Raw genomic sequence first — 15,839 nt, forward strand, 5'->3', positions numbered from 1 at the left:
CTTCAACAAATGGTGCTGATCTATTTTTAAAATAATGTATATTTTGAAAGCTTATAGAATAATAGGTTTCCATATGTTTTTTTTTCTAGCATGCTGAGTGTTATTTACCCCTCTTCCCACAAGCCCTCAGGTTTAACCGCCTATCACCCTCCTCCTTAGTTCTTCCTCTCGTTTTCTTTACCTGTTTCATACTTCTCATTTGCTACTATTCCCCTTCCTTAATCTATTTCTCTCCCATGAGCAAGTGGTCCCTGTCTGCTCTCCTGCCTTCCCCGGATACTCCAAGTTACACAGATCTAAGGATTTGTGAATGTATGGTAGATGTAAAAGATTCTGTGTGTGTGTGTGTGTGTGTGTGTGTGTGTGTGTGTGTGTGTGTGTGTCTAAGTTCCAACTCATGAGGTTTTATCCTAACTTATCATTTTCTTGGACAGAGTGGTCTAATTTGTCTGCCTTGTCTTCAAATCCTGATATTCCACATGATCTGCTCTGTTTGTACATTTTCCACTGATAATTCTTTTAGAGATGATGAGCTTTTCATTTCTGTCTTCATTTCTGCTTGGGTTTTCTTTCAGTATTCCAATCTCTTTGTCTTCATTATTCCATTAAGTCATGAGTTTGTGCTTTATTGAACTTCAATCAGATGTATACTCCTGTCCTCTTTAAGCTCATTCAGCTGTTAATTCATGTCCCTTTTTAAATACTTGAATTCTTTAGACATGTTTCTATTTGTTCTTTTAAATTCTGTGCTTTAGACTCTCTGGGTTATTATCAGCAGGCAGCATTGCTATCAGACTGGTGATATTTTGGAGGCCCAATATTGTCTTGTCTTTCACACTGCTTCTATTTTTGTGCTGGGCCTGGACATCTAGTGATAGGTTTGTTGGTTGTGTGTTTCATGAGTATTTTCTGTCCAGTGGTATTGAATGGGAGTTTGGTTCTGTTTTTGTTTTTGTTTTTGTTTTTCTATCATCCTGCCTTGGTTGGTTTCAGATCAAAGTAGGAATTTCTTGAAGCTCTGTCTTTCCAATACTTGATGTTGGTGTGTGAGTGGGGAAGCTGGGTTGATTCCAATTCACTAGCTCTCTGAGATTTGCTGGGGTCAAGGTGGTTATGTAAGTGCATGGGTGAGGACTTGTGACAGACGACTGGACAGACATGAGATTTCTAAACACTGATGATCATTGGCAAAGTACTGGAGCTGGTAGAATGCAGAGAAGAAGGGAACTTACCACCAGCATCTGTGGATACAGCTGGTTGCTAAGGCTGGGTACCAGGAACGGCTGTGTAGTGAAGGAGGAGCAGGCGATACAGGACTTGGCAGTCACGCTTGCAAATATCTCACTGTGGTTTTTAAGGCTTAAAATATTCCAGGCATGATTTTGCTGTGTGACACTAGGAAAAAAAATTTTAAATTACCTGACACTCATTGTCCTCATTTATTAGTAAGGATAATTTTCCTTATCCATAAAATGAAGATTAAATAATTAGCACATGAATGCATCTTAGAACAGTGTCTGGCATTATTGCAAGCACTCAATTTATGTGAACATGTTTATTATTGTGTCCATCCATTATGCTGTCAAATTTTATTGCTTATTATTCAGGAGTCTGAGGCTCAGCTTTGGTCCTTTCAATATTCTCATTTATAAATTCTGAGCCAGGATAAAAATCTTGTGTGGTCCCTTTGCTTTCCATTCCTTAATAGTGTTATCAAGAAATGGAACAATTCCTGGAGAGGACATATCGTTAGCAGCTCAATTCCCTTCAACAAGGGCAGACAAACCATTTCCTGCACGCCTCCTTCTATATTGCACTACAAGAATATCGTTAAGCACTGGGAGTTTCTGTGGCCTTGAAAACAGGACCAATTCCCAGATCTTTAATTTAGTTCTGCTCTCGAGTAAATTGAAATTTTGACACAGCATTTTTTCTCACACCAACTGCTTAGTGGCATCCTTTCCAATTTATCTTTATTTATTGTGGAGCCAAGCCAAATCCCTGAAGTCTCTGGAGGTTTTTTTTTTGGTACTTATCGGTGACAATATTCAATCACCAGAACAAACGTTAATTTGTTATTATAGACAGTGTAACTCTGCCCATGTAGCATCCCAGCCTGGTGATTTGAATAAATTCTTCAGAGAAGACAGATGAGAAATAAATCAGCCTTTTCTTATATATTTTCTATGCAAAGCCACAGGTGTTTCTGGGAGATGTAGAGGTTCACAGTCCCCATCTGATATCTGTCCTGCTGTGTTACATGAGAGGTTTTCTTGGTTTTGTTGACTGTGTCACTTACATTTTCTGTTTCCTAAATAGCTAAAGATTAATTTATACTTTCTTAGGTATCCTGACTTGGATTTTTCTCACATTAAATTTTTTAAGGATATTTTATAAATTCTGTGATTTTTGACCTGCACAAAGCTCCATATATCTTGCTACTGTAATGTGTGCACTTGGATTCTCTGAGCAGCTGTGACTTCGTAGCTCACTGATCCTGCTCATAATTCCTTGCTACCATATGCCACATAGCTACCATTCCTGGTCTACATTTTGTCATAGGAAAACAAGTAACACAAAATCATCAGTTGTGTAGATGGGAGAAACATTGCTTTGACTCTTAATTTTTTTTTGAAATGTCATTATAGGAAGCCAACTCACAAAAGGCCACTTAACCCATTTGTGGATATGTATAGAACAGGTACAAATGAACCATGCATTAGCATCAGCCTTACTGTAGTAATACAACAAAAACCGGTTTGAGAATCACATATAGTGGCATTAGGCAAACTACAAAACAGAAACATTGAAATGTCTGTAAATTTGTGAAACTTAACAAGATTTTTTTTTATTTGAGAACTTTAGAAAGTAGAAGCTCCAATGAAGCAGGTACTCTAGATACATTTCTTTTGTTAAAGTCATTTTTTTAGGGTCTCCGCCTTCTATCTCAAGATAAAGAATCTTGTGTGGTATTTGAGGACAGCCTTAATGACGAGTGGAATTCCTGAAAGATAAGAAGGGAGTTTGCTTAGAATCATTAGAAGAAGATGCAATATTTAAAAGATACATTCCTAAAAACAGAGATTAGCTTTATAAAGCTAATTAGATGCAAAGTGTCATTTAGCTCATTTGAATAGATTATTCAGAGAAGACAGATGAGAAATAAGTCAGCCTTTTCTAGGCGTGCTTATATATTTTCCATGCAAAGCTACAGGTACTTGGGGAGATGTAGAGATTCTTTTGTGAAAATTGATAAGAGTCGCCAGATAGATGAAGACCGCGTATGTAAGACGGGAGGAAGGAAGGTGAGGTTTGACACAGAGGATTTGGCACAAGCATATGGAAAGCAGTTTCTATTAACTCTGTTGTAATAAGTTTATTTTCAAATACTGTGCTACTTGATCATCTATTCTGCAAATTCTGGAGTCTTCCTTAGTAATTATTTTAATCCAAAGCTTTAATTTCTATATCATTTCTTATTTTGGTAGACACTTTCTATATTGAAAGCATTTTGTCAACACTCAGACTTTTTTACAGAATAACTGTTACTTAGTAGGTCAGCTTTTCCCCATGTGCAACTAAAATTGTTTAGAGTCACATCACACACAGAGTCATCTGGACATTAGAGCTGAATGGATACCTTGCTGGTGGTGGCAATTGAAAGTGGTGTGCTTACTATGGGAAAGTAGCAATGTGGTGGTTCTTCAAAACACCAATACTAGAATTGTAGGGGACCCAGCTCATCTGCTTCCATAGAAACCTCATCCACAAAGGACCAAAGATGGAAGTCATCCAAATAGTCACCAACTAATGAATGAATAACCAAAATATGTAGAATATAAACAAAATATAAATGAATAACATTTATACTTTTATAGAATTAGGAGAGCTCCTTGGAGTAGAGAGCTTACCTGGCAGTCTGAATGCCCTGAGTTTTTCACTTCTAGCATAGAAAATATGTATTTTCTATGATGATAGATAGATAGATAGATAGATAGATAGATAGATAGATAGATAGATAGTTGATGTATTCATAGATGGATGAATGGATAGATAGATAGATAGATAGATAGATAGATAGATAGACAACTACACATAAATACAGAGTGAGTGGACATTGAGGATATCCTACTGAATTAAACAAGACAGTCATCAAAAATCAAATACCTTAAAATTCTATTTATTAATCATCTATAACTGTCAAGCATATAAAAACAGAAAATAAAACAGTGGTTTCCCAGATATGGGAAAAGAAATATAGTCATTTCCTGTTTTACTGGAAAGTAAGAAAAAAAAACTTGTAGAGACTCATTCCACAAAAATGTGAACATTGCTCTTTAAATTATGTAGCTATTAAGCTTTATTGTATGTGCTTTAAAATTTTGACTAGAATGGGTAAAAGTAAAGGGCTATACATAGGCATATGTGAATTTGTTCTACTATATCAACAATGATTCAAATATTGTATTGGGGTTTTGTTCGTTTAGATTAAAAGACTACATTGGGGTAGCCAGAGAATTCAGTGGTTAAGAGCACTTAATCATGAAGACTGGAGCTCGGATCCCAGTGCATAAGTCAAGTGACTCACGAATATTGTATCTCCAACTAAACGGCTCTGATATTCTCTTCTGGCCTCCATGGGTACCCATATACACGTGTGCATACACTTACACAAACATACATAAAAACACAAGCACATACACAGAAATAAATGAATATCTTTTCAAAAAACTGTACTATGTGCTATAGTTTTGTAAAATTAAGGTGTTTTTAGTCTGGGCTGGACCGACTGTTCCACTTTCAGAGTGTGACTGAGCGTCCAGGGTACCCGCTTGGCTGTTCCCAACCATCCAACAACTCCATTCTCAGGAGATTCGATGCCCTCTTCAGGCCTCTGAGGGAATTACATGCAGATGAACCACCCAAGCACACAAAATAATAATAAGAAGTTTAATAAAATAATGATAAAATAATAATAAGATTTTCTCTAGTGTTTACAGAATGCAACATCACTGGCCTAATTCTTACATCTATCAATATCAAACAGTATGACAATAAACCTCTGACTTTGCCCTGATGATTGTGAAATATTGGATTTTGAACACATGAATCACAAACAATGTGTGTAAACTATTTGCCTATTCTATTGCAATAAGGATAATATTTTAAATACAAAGTAAGAATCAAATTATTAAAAAGAAGATATGTTTTATATCATGAAGATGCATCATTCTTATATACATTTATAACATTTAAAAACAATGTTTCATAGAAAAAAATTTCTGCAACTTACAGATTTTCCACTTACAGAACTTCCCCTTTTGCAAGGCAACAATTACAGCATTAGAATAAATTAAGTAAATACAAGACTTCAAGGAAATGAAAAGTTCACACTTTAGGTTAATTTCAACAGAACAATTATAAGCTATTAATTACACTAAAATTTCTTCATTTTTATATAAAAGCTTAGGAGTTATCATAATTGCAAATGTGAATTATATGAGAAATATTTATAATCTCAAACAAAGCTCATTTTTAAATAGCTCTTGAGAATGTTCTGTGAAAAATGAAAATAGTGCTTAAATACTCCCATTGTATGTTGTGTAGAGTGCCTTATCGATAATTGAAGTAAGTAATAAATACACAAGTCAAATTTGCAATAAATGAACTGCAATGAATTTCATTATAAACATGCTACATATTTTATAAAATTGGTGTTTACCTTCTTCTCAAAGTGCCAAAATGTTTTTGCATAAAGTAATATACTACCACATTCCCTGCAAAACACATTGCAAGATTATCTATTAGTACTTAGTGTGTTCTATTGCCATGATGAAACACCATGATCAGAAGCAACTTAGGAAGGGAAAGGTTTCTTTCACCTTACAATTTAGTCCATCATGGAGGGAAGTTGGGGCCAGCCTGGGCTATATGTTTTAAGAAAAACAGATTTGGGACAAGTTAAAGGAAAGCTAGGTTGTACCTAGTATGCATTAGTCTACCATGGGAGATTACACATCTGCTTCCTCTAGAGTTCTCTGTGTGTTAGTATGGATGCCAAGTGTCTAAAAACTTCCAGATACAGTGTTTAGGAGTGTGCTGTTGTGAAGTCTTCATGACTCTAGGTCAAGAACTATGAAGAATCTGAGGTTTGCAGATTCACAAGTCATCTTCCCATCGTCTAGTGGATACAGACAAGCCCTGAGATAAAGGATTTTATTACACAACAAGCAATTTTGACTCTGCAGTCTTTTTCTTGCATATCTGTAATCAGATTAAATCAGAAAAAGACACAGCATGAAACCACCAATCCTGTAACAATCATGTCTATTACATAACAAGCAATGTAATAACAGGAAGAGTATCTCAGTCCTCCCACCCCACCCTATGTTGCTTGAGAGTGATAAAGGTGTGTATAGCTGAATCCCTACACACACAGTTTTTGCATATGTTTATTGTTTTGTTGTTATTATTATTAATTTTTTCCAGAAAATTTCATAGACGTCTATAATGCATTTGGTTACTCTCTCCTTCTATCCATTTTCTTAGATTTCCTTCTCACCTCTATCCACCTCTTCTTACATCTACAAGTTCTTGCCTTACCTTTGTAACAGTTTTGTTTTGTTTTGTGATCCAGTGTGTTGAACCAGGTCCATTCATATATGTAGCCATGGATCTTGAACTACCTACTGGAGCCTGGCGATGATACCTCCAGCCAATTTTGCTTTGTTTTGTTTTGTTTGTTCAGGATTGTTTAAGTCACCTACAGCCTGATCTTATGGAGGCATTTACTTAATTGATGTTCCCACCTCTGAGATGACTTCAGCTTGTGTCAAGTTGACATAAAAATGAGACAGTTGTACTAGCAACAGCAGTGAATAAAAATATGAAAGTACATGTCACACAAAAACCGTCACCAAATGTACCCATTTGCATTTTAGAAAACTGAAAGACCAGTGCAACTTTAAAGTCAATAGAAAATATCTTATCATATAAATAGAGATTCTAAATTTTATTTTGCTTCCACTGTTTGATTTAATTAGGGAAGAAACATGACCAATATTGAAAAATGAGAGTGATTTTCAAATCTTAGATAGCAATATTCAAAATGAGCGTGTAGGATTTCTTTTGCCTTTCTTTTCCCCATCGATTTCAACAAGTAAGTCACATTTCCAGTTCAAATTAGAAGCCAGAACCGGATTTAATTCTCAATTTTCTATTACCTTGTATGGCAGGAAGCTGAGTGGATCTTACAGATTTGACAGATATTTCCCTGTCTTGTTTTACGTACACCACTATTGGCACACGAAATAACAAGCAAAACTTTGCTGTAAAGACTAACCACCGCCCCCTTGTCAGGATGAGCCCATATGCCAGGATGTTCATCTGACTCTGCACAACAAGAAACAGAAGGCCAATGCCCATCTTGGCAAGAGCTAGCCAGGATTAACATGGTGGCCACTGGCCAACATTAGCTGCATGACTGAGCACTCCTGTATCATCACTGCTGACCACTGAATTCAAAAGATAACATTTGTAGTCCAGGAAGCTTTTGGATAAATAAAAATACAAAAACCCCTAGGCATCAAATCTTATCAGTATCTTCCTCCAAATGAGGAGAGCAGAAACATAGACTTTGTAAATGTTCCACTTGGATTCACCATTTGCACATGCTCTATGCACAACCTCCAGAAAGGATTCTGCTATGACTAATGTTTGGCATTCTTCCTATGTATTTTCTTTCCTTCCTAGAACACTTGAAGGATAAATTAGAAGATTACATGGCTCGATTTTCCAAAGTGAGAATTGTACGCACCAAGAAGAGGGAAGGACTCATCCGGACCCGACTCCTGGGAGCTTCTGTGGCCAGAGGCGAGGTGCTGACCTTCCTGGACTCCCATTGTGAGGTCAATGTGAACTGGCTGCCCCCTCTCCTCAGTAAGTATACTATGTCACCATCATTTTCTGTGGGGAACTCTGGACCCAGGAAGCTAGGGAACAGGGCCCTTAGAACAGAGTGCAAAATTTTCTTCTGTAAATGTTACACTCAACGAAGGCTTGAGTTTGAATTGTATCTTACTCACTGCTGATCACAAATCAGTATGATGGGAAAACTGTATTAAACAGCATTTCAGATAGTACCAGCAGCAATCTAGCTTAAGGCTAAAATGGTTTCTTTTATAGTAGGTCTCTTCTCTCATTGAAGTTAATTTATTGGGTAAACACTAAAGTAATAAAAAAAAGCCTCAAACTTTTTGAGTCCTCTTTTAATTACAATGAGATCAAAATACACATGCATAGACAGGTACACACATAAACACTTATAACAATTATCGCAAGATGGTTAAGAAGGAAAGAAAACTATTCCACCTCAGGATACAATAATTGAAGTGATTTGCCATTTTTTTAAAGATTTAGATTGTCATTGTGCTTTTGGTTTGATTTCTACTCCTGGCCTTAAATGTATAGCCCTCCATAACACACAGACCCACTGAGCTGCTGTTCCGGTCATGATATGTCTTAAATGCTCACTTAGGCCTACAAAAAGAGAAGGAAGAAAAGCATGCTGTGTCACATCCTGCTGAACCACTAGAAACAGAATCAAGGTGGACATCGTTCCATCTTGAAACTCAAACTGCGTCTCAGTTCAAGCCTCAGTATTGCTTTTCTGTTAGTTTACAATGAAGTCAGATAGAAAACACCCATTGCTCCTAAGAAAGAAACTGCATACCTAAAAAAATTCCTTGTAGAAAATCTTAGTACATATGTATTGCCCTTCTTTCTCATTCTCTTCAATGTCTCCAAAGGAAGTTTTGTTGCAATTGTATCCCTGGCTTCTGAAATAATGCCTGTGACAACCACCTTCACAACAACCACCTCAGAAAGAGTGCTCTCTTATTGACTATTGTTTGGGATTTCAACTTCAACCAGCCATGCTCCACCAGTAAAAACAAGAGAGAAGACACAGTGAAAACCACATAGGATGTAAAACACAACATCCAGTAATAAATGCCCTCTGCCACGTCACCCAGTCCATATACCTCGACTGCCCAGTCTTCTTAATCAACAGGGTCCCAATGCTCCAACAGCTAGAGACTCTTCTGAGCCACTAATTAAAAATGCTTTGTCCAAGGACACAGACATTTAGAGTTTCATTAGCAACAGCAAGATTCCCTCATACTGAATTTGGCCTGTGTGCTGTTGAATGCTCAAACAAGTCAGGAAAAGGTTGCACTTCTATATGAACCAAAACAGTCCCTTAACGCCAATGATCAAACCTCTGATTGTCCTCTAGGAGTCATAGGGACAAGGTTGGGGGTGTGAGGAAAAAGAGAGAAAGCAATGCCCACAGCCCACTCTTTCTCATTAAAGAATTTCATTTCCTGTGGGTCGGATGGATGAGATATGATTCAAGCTTGGGATGCTATCTTGTTTTTTCCCCTCTATCAGCATCTTGATACATCATCCAAAATGAAGAAACAGGAGGAGTCACATAGCTTCTTGGTTCATTTTTCACCTTGGGGATTATACCTGAATTTCAATTTCCTATTGAGTCTGTTTGTTTGATCGCTGGAAATTGAAATGTAGGCACAAGCCTTGGATGAAAAATTAGTCATGCGGCTTTCACCCCAAGCTAGTGCAGCTGGATGAGAGCTGAAAGGAAATTTGAAGGGAACGTTGACAGTTAATTTAACAGACTCATTCTCTTTGGATCACCTTGGGACTCCTTGTTGGTCAAGGAACTTGTAAATCATGCTGCTTCTGAATGTGATGGGAGAAAGTCACTGAAACCATGCTTCTAAAAACCTGCAGAGGTGATGGACAAAGTGTTTTCAACCTTACTCTGATAGTTGACTCCTTTGGGAAAATGCCACTTAGATAAAACCAAAGCTCATAATAAGGTTTGCCCAGTGAGACTGGGACGCAGAGAGCCATAAGGAAGGTTACCTTGAAACAGTGTATCTGTTATCTATGTATCGAATTAGCTGGCTATAAGACAAATATAATCCCCAGGCTGTCTGAGGCTCTCTGGGTTCATGGGGTCTGAAACTGCCTCTTTTTCCATACACCAGCATTTTGTATCCCCCTGACCACTTTTCATTCTGTCTTATTTTTTCACCTTGTAAAAGACTATGGAATTTAGTATATATAAGTATATATATATACATATATATATATATATATATATATATGTGTGTGTGTGTGTGTGTGTGTGTATGTGTATATATATACATATTCCATATATATATATATATATATATATATATATCCATTCCTAACTACAGTGGTGTTTGTGGAATTGGTCTCTACAGTAGCCTCACAACCTAGAACAAGTAATTTGCCCATTATTATGATTCAGTAGATAATTACTATAACAAAAATGAATGAATGAAGGAATGAATGAATGAATGAATGAGCATGTGTAAAAGCAAGGGAAATACCCTATGGGATTTTTTTCTTTCCACATAGTGTTTTATCCGTGTGATAAAATATCACCTTTTATGGTAGCCAATAAAACCTTTTGCTTCCTGCCCTGTGCTAAGTAAAAACATCCAAAGTAAATGCACAGTATCCTCACTGTAAAAGTTGACCTCACATACATTACATTGGCTTCAGGATCTCTGAGGGAAAAAATACACAGATATAACCAATTCCCATAATATTTCTAAATGATATCTTTTGTTTAATGTCACATGCCACATCCAAAGGTCTTCCAAATAACAAGAGAGCAGGTGTTCATACTTAAACATCCTGCCTGTCAGACAGCAGTGTTGTAATAAATTGATTAAATGCACATTCTTGATAGGGGAAAAAAAGATACTCACATATTGCTATTCTACATGTACCAAAATAAACAAATGCCAGTTTCCTGCAGAGCCTGTAAATTCTATCCCAGTAAAAGTATCTGGATAGAAAAGCAAGGTGCTAGAACAGGGAGCTGGTGGGGGGACCAGAGGAAAGAGACTCCTGTCTACAGGACAAGCACCATGGAAACCTAAAGAAGCAGGTTTTGGAACGGGAGTTAAGCAGGGGTTGTGTCCTGATTATTATTCCACAAAGCTAAGTTGTCCCTGACAAGCTGACTTCTTTGAGCTCCGTTTCCCTACGTTTAAATAGGATGACAACAGCCATTTTTCAGGGATAGGAGAAGTATTAGAAAGAGCATGAAAATGAGTCATGCTGTAACTGCTTGGGGATTTTACAGCAGCATCCTAGCAACAGTATTGTGTCATCTAATGGTGTTTTTTAATTTGATGGGGAGAAGATAAAATGTGTACAGTCTCGATAAATAGAGTCAGTCTTAAAGAAGAGTGACTCAAGAAGTTCTCCTTCAAACTTGACAGCAAAGAATTTTATATGTGATCTGTTGTCATTAGTGGGAGGAGGTGGGAGCAGCCATCATGACTGTTTTATGATTAGATGCTATAAAAACCATGAAGTTTAAATATTTACATTTTGGAACCTTCAGAAAGCAGGCCAGTATTTTCTCAGCAGGCTTTAGCTGTATGCTTGGAGGAACACAAGTACTGTTTATACTCTGTGCATGTTGGAGGCACGTTAAAATGACAGATTGGGGACAGGTCAGAGCAAAAATGTGACAGAGTCGAGCTAAATGGACTTCTGCAAGTCTCTCTGGGACATAACTTTCTTAAAGGGAAATATAACAAGTCTAATTGTACCTAATCACTGTCCCATCATGTTAAGGCTGACGCTCGGCGATTCCTGCAAAGTGCTCTAATGACGACGGGGAGACGCCACGGCTGCAAGTGTTATGCATTAAAAGGAGCTGTAGGCTGCTCTTTGCTGGAAAATGATAGATGACCTAGGCAGGCATGTCATTTCCTATTTTGTGCTTTCATTTTTCAGACCAAATTGCACTAAACCACAAAACCATCGTGTGTCCCATGATCGATGTCATTGACCACAATCACTTTGGGTACGAGGCACAAGCCGGGGATGCCATGCGAGGAGCCTTCGACTGGGAGATGTACTACAAAAGAATCCCCATCCCTCCAGAGCTCCAGAGGGCTGATCCCAGCGACCCTTTTGAGTGAGTAGCAGCTGAGGGAGGGATGAAGGGAGAGAGGGCGAAAAACAGGTGATCTTTCTAGCATGTCAAACTCAGGACCCCTGAGGACAATTATCTCTGATGAAATGTAATAAGACAGGTGGTAACAGTATGCAAAACACCATAGAAAGGTCAGACCTATAAGCTATAGAAGATTAAAATTACATGCTATGCTAAATACACAAATCACCATCTTAAATGCTGCTAAGCAGAAGGGAATGTGTGTGTAAATGAAAAGAATCAGATATGCAGATCCTTTAAATAAAAAATACAAAAAGATTGCATGCTCCACTTTAGATAGTCTCCCCTAAAAGACTATTGGAATTAACAGTTTGGTTTTTTATCGAGAATGAGTATGAAGAAGGAATCATGTCTTGAGCCTCTAATCTATACCCTGTTTGAAACTGTCTTTTGTTTTGTTTTTCAATGAAATCCAGGGCTTGCAAATAAGAACTTCCGTGACTCAAAATTGGAAAATTCCATTGAAAGGCAAATCCAATGAAAACAATCAATAACCTTTCTCCTAATTTAAGTGCTTGTAAGAGGTAAATTTATGATGATACATTGACTAATTTCTACAAAGCTAAAGGCTGTTGTTGTTGTTGACTGTGGAAGTGAGAATTTTACATTTCAAGATGTAAATTTCAAGAAAGATGAAAGAAGGCTCAATTTGACAACTAGCAGGACCACTGATGGTAAACAGCGACGTGGTCCCAAGAGTTAAGCACAAAGATTGCCCAGTGTCTATTTCAGCTACTCCAGCCTATATCCTTAGAGCACACTAAAATCTTTTAAAACTGTGGTGTAATTGTTTAGTATGCATCAAATATCCGTAATCAGAGCTTTGCCCATTCTGTACGAATCCAAGATGCATTAAAATCGATACTTTTTCAGTAATAGACACCATAAAAAATTACAGTAGCAAAGTTACCAAGTACTAACATAACTTTGGTCACACTAACCATATGAATACTAATAAACATTTAGTAGTTTCCCAGGAAAACGTTTCCTCCAGCCTTCGGTAAGAGAAGGGCATTTAAGAAGTTGACTAGATAAAACAGCAGAATGTCATCTCTTTTGTCCAACGAAACATATTCATTTACTATGCAGCACTTCTTAGACTTAGATTTCAACCTCTCAAATGTCTGGAAAGTGGTTGAAAAGAAATAATAAAGGACCTTTCTAGCTCTCCCACATGCTCTGACCAAAGGTCATAAATATTCAGAACTTTATAAAAATGTATAGGGATCTATTCAAAGGACTTTCTCAAAAATATTAGAAGCAGACCCAACTGAGAGCAGCTTCTCAGATATCCCTGAAGGTAGCCACTGGAAGGCTTTGCCAAAGGCACTGAAAGTAGGTTAAGTGGTGAGTTGGTACTTAAGTGAACAAGCGTGACGTAAACCCTTTCTCAGTTGTGCGCATGTGTATTTCAGAGCGTGTTCTAAGCCACCAATACGCACCATTTCTATTTATCAATTTTTTTAATTTTAAGAATAAAACTAAGATATAAATGAAAGTAAAAAATTGTTTGAAATATGTTTTATAAAAGAGTGGAGGAAAGATATGTCTTAGTTAGGATTTCTATTATGAGAAAATACCATGACCAAAAACGACTTGGGGAGGAAAGGGATTTCTTTTATCTTACAGCTTGTAGTCCATCATGAAGTCAACTCAGAATTCAAGGCAGGAACCTGGAAACAGGAAGGGATGACCAGGTCATGAAAGAGCATGCCTATGTTGATAGTTTTTATATTGATTTGACACAAGCTATAAGCATCTGAAAGGAGGGAACCTCGGTTGAAAGCTGGATTGTGGGCAAGCTTGTGGGAGAGCCTAGCCCATAGTAAGCGGTAGGGTCCACCCTATAGTAAGTGGTACCATCGTGGGCTAGTCATCCTGGGGTTTATGAGAAAGCAGGCAGAGTAAACCATGAGGAGCAAACCACTAAGCAACATTCCTACATGATCACTACATTAGCTCCTGCCTCCAGCTTCCTGCTGTGTTTCAGTTCCTACCCTGACTTCCTTCTATGGTCAACAGTGATGCAGAAGTGTAAGCCAAAAAACCCTTTCCTCCCAGTTTGCTTTGGGTCATGGTGTTTCATAACAGCAATAGAAACTCAAGGACAGCTGCTTGCTGGTGTGCTCTCCACTGCATGAGCCTTCTTTTATATAGCATGGAAGACCACCTGCCCAGGGGTGGCACCACTCTCAGGGGGCTTAGCCCTCCCACATGAGTCACTAACCAAGAAAATGTCCTACACGCTTACCTACAGACCAGTCCTATAAAAGAATTTTCTTGATTACGATTTTTTTCTTCCCACATGACCTTACACTGTGTCAAGTTGACATAAAAACTAGCCAACACAGAATATGCATACAGAGGAGCCCCAAACCCCACAGAAGTTTTCTTTGATGTCAGTTGACAGCAGGCATTCCACAGTGCAATTGCTACTATCCAGGTCACCATGTCTGAAGGGCTGGAATTCATCCCTATGATGGCATTCCAAATACTGTAATAGTGACTCACTGTGTTGACCTTTTACTTCACTTCCACTGTGACAGCAAAATGAGGCCCTGCTTTCAGAAGCAATGGAATCAGGCTTCTGCCAAAGGGCACACTAAAGCTGGAAATTGTAAACGTGTTGTCAGTGCCTGCACTGACAGTGGAATTTTTTGTCAGGACGACCCCAGCTGTGGCCACCACAATATCAAGCACTTTGCCTAACCCTGGCTCTGACAGGATCGGTAACTTTCAGAATGAGATTACCACTCGTCCCAATCAACCACTTAGGTGGCTATCCTGTCAGAAATTGCCCACGTCTATTGAATATTACCGTCTTTCTGTGTTAAGTCCCTTTGATGCCTGGGAATGCAGACACTTTAGCCCTTTGTAATAAATGTAACTTCCAGGAGGTGTCCACTTTGATCTTAAAAACTGCATTTGCCTTCCTAATAACAAAAGAACGGTTACTCAAGCCCTCTGAGCAGCATATCAGCAATTCCATTATCACAGCAGTCACCAGAATGTGTTCATAAACAGACACGCTTTAGGCTAAGATTCGCTTCTCTAGATGTGAGGCTGAAAGATACACAGGATGAATGCTGACTATCTATACATCTCCCAGAGGCTTTCAAGTTTCAAGAGACTCCAGAGGTGTGTGGCTTTCTGTGGGAAAATAGAGATGGGATGCTGGAAAGATGGGCAGAAAGGAATTTAAAGAGAAATATGGAAATTCATGATAAACCGCAGAACCTTTTACAGTGTATGCATGCAAAAATTATCTTCCTGTAGCTAGCCTATCAAAAGTTCTAAAGAGATCTAACATATGTTTGCTCATTTGGTCTGTCATTTGTTGAGTTGAAAATTATGTCATAATTTCAGGCAGGAATCTAAATCTTAGGCTAGAACAAAGAAGTAATTTCAGGCAGGAATCTAAATTTTAGGCTAGAACAAAGAAGTAGGCTTCAGACATGAAAATGACTTTGGGCTAGGACAGGGGAGTAGGCTCAGATATTTTGGTCATCCTGATAAGCCCTTAGAAACACTGATCACAGGAGTGATCACAGGACTTTGCTTATTGTCGTGTGTGTGTTCTTTGTCTATTTGTGTTTATTGTCTTCCTTGTTCCTTGACTATGTGCATCTATTGTATTGCTAGTTTCTCAACCTAGAACTAACCTTAATACTTGCATGTAATTAAAATGATATAAAAGCAAAAGAGAGAAAGAAAGAAAGAAAGAAAGAAAGAAAGAAAGAAAGAACGA

At 37.9% G+C, this 15,839-nt stretch overlaps 1 protein-coding gene across 2 annotated transcripts in view; it reads left to right on the plus strand.

Annotated features, from left to right (window-relative positions):
* Galntl6 (polypeptide N-acetylgalactosaminyltransferase like 6) overlaps window positions 1–15,839 on the plus strand; it is a 984,872-nt gene that overhangs the window by 802,652 nt on the left and 166,381 nt on the right. For both annotated transcript variants that reach the window (XM_028757776.1, XM_028757777.1), the window contains 2 exons: window positions 7,753–7,938; window positions 11,869–12,052. In XM_028757776.1, the coding sequence (XP_028613609.1) occupies window positions 7,753–7,938; window positions 11,869–12,052 (370 nt within the window). The remainder of the gene's footprint in view (window positions 1–7,752; window positions 7,939–11,868; window positions 12,053–15,839) is intronic.

The sequence above is a fragment of the Grammomys surdaster genome, unplaced genomic scaffold (genome assembly GCF_004785775.1).
Source record: "Grammomys surdaster isolate TR1022 unplaced genomic scaffold, NIH_TR_1.0 126182, whole genome shotgun sequence".
In the NCBI taxonomy this organism is placed as follows: Eukaryota; Metazoa; Chordata; class Mammalia; order Rodentia; family Muridae; genus Grammomys; species Grammomys surdaster.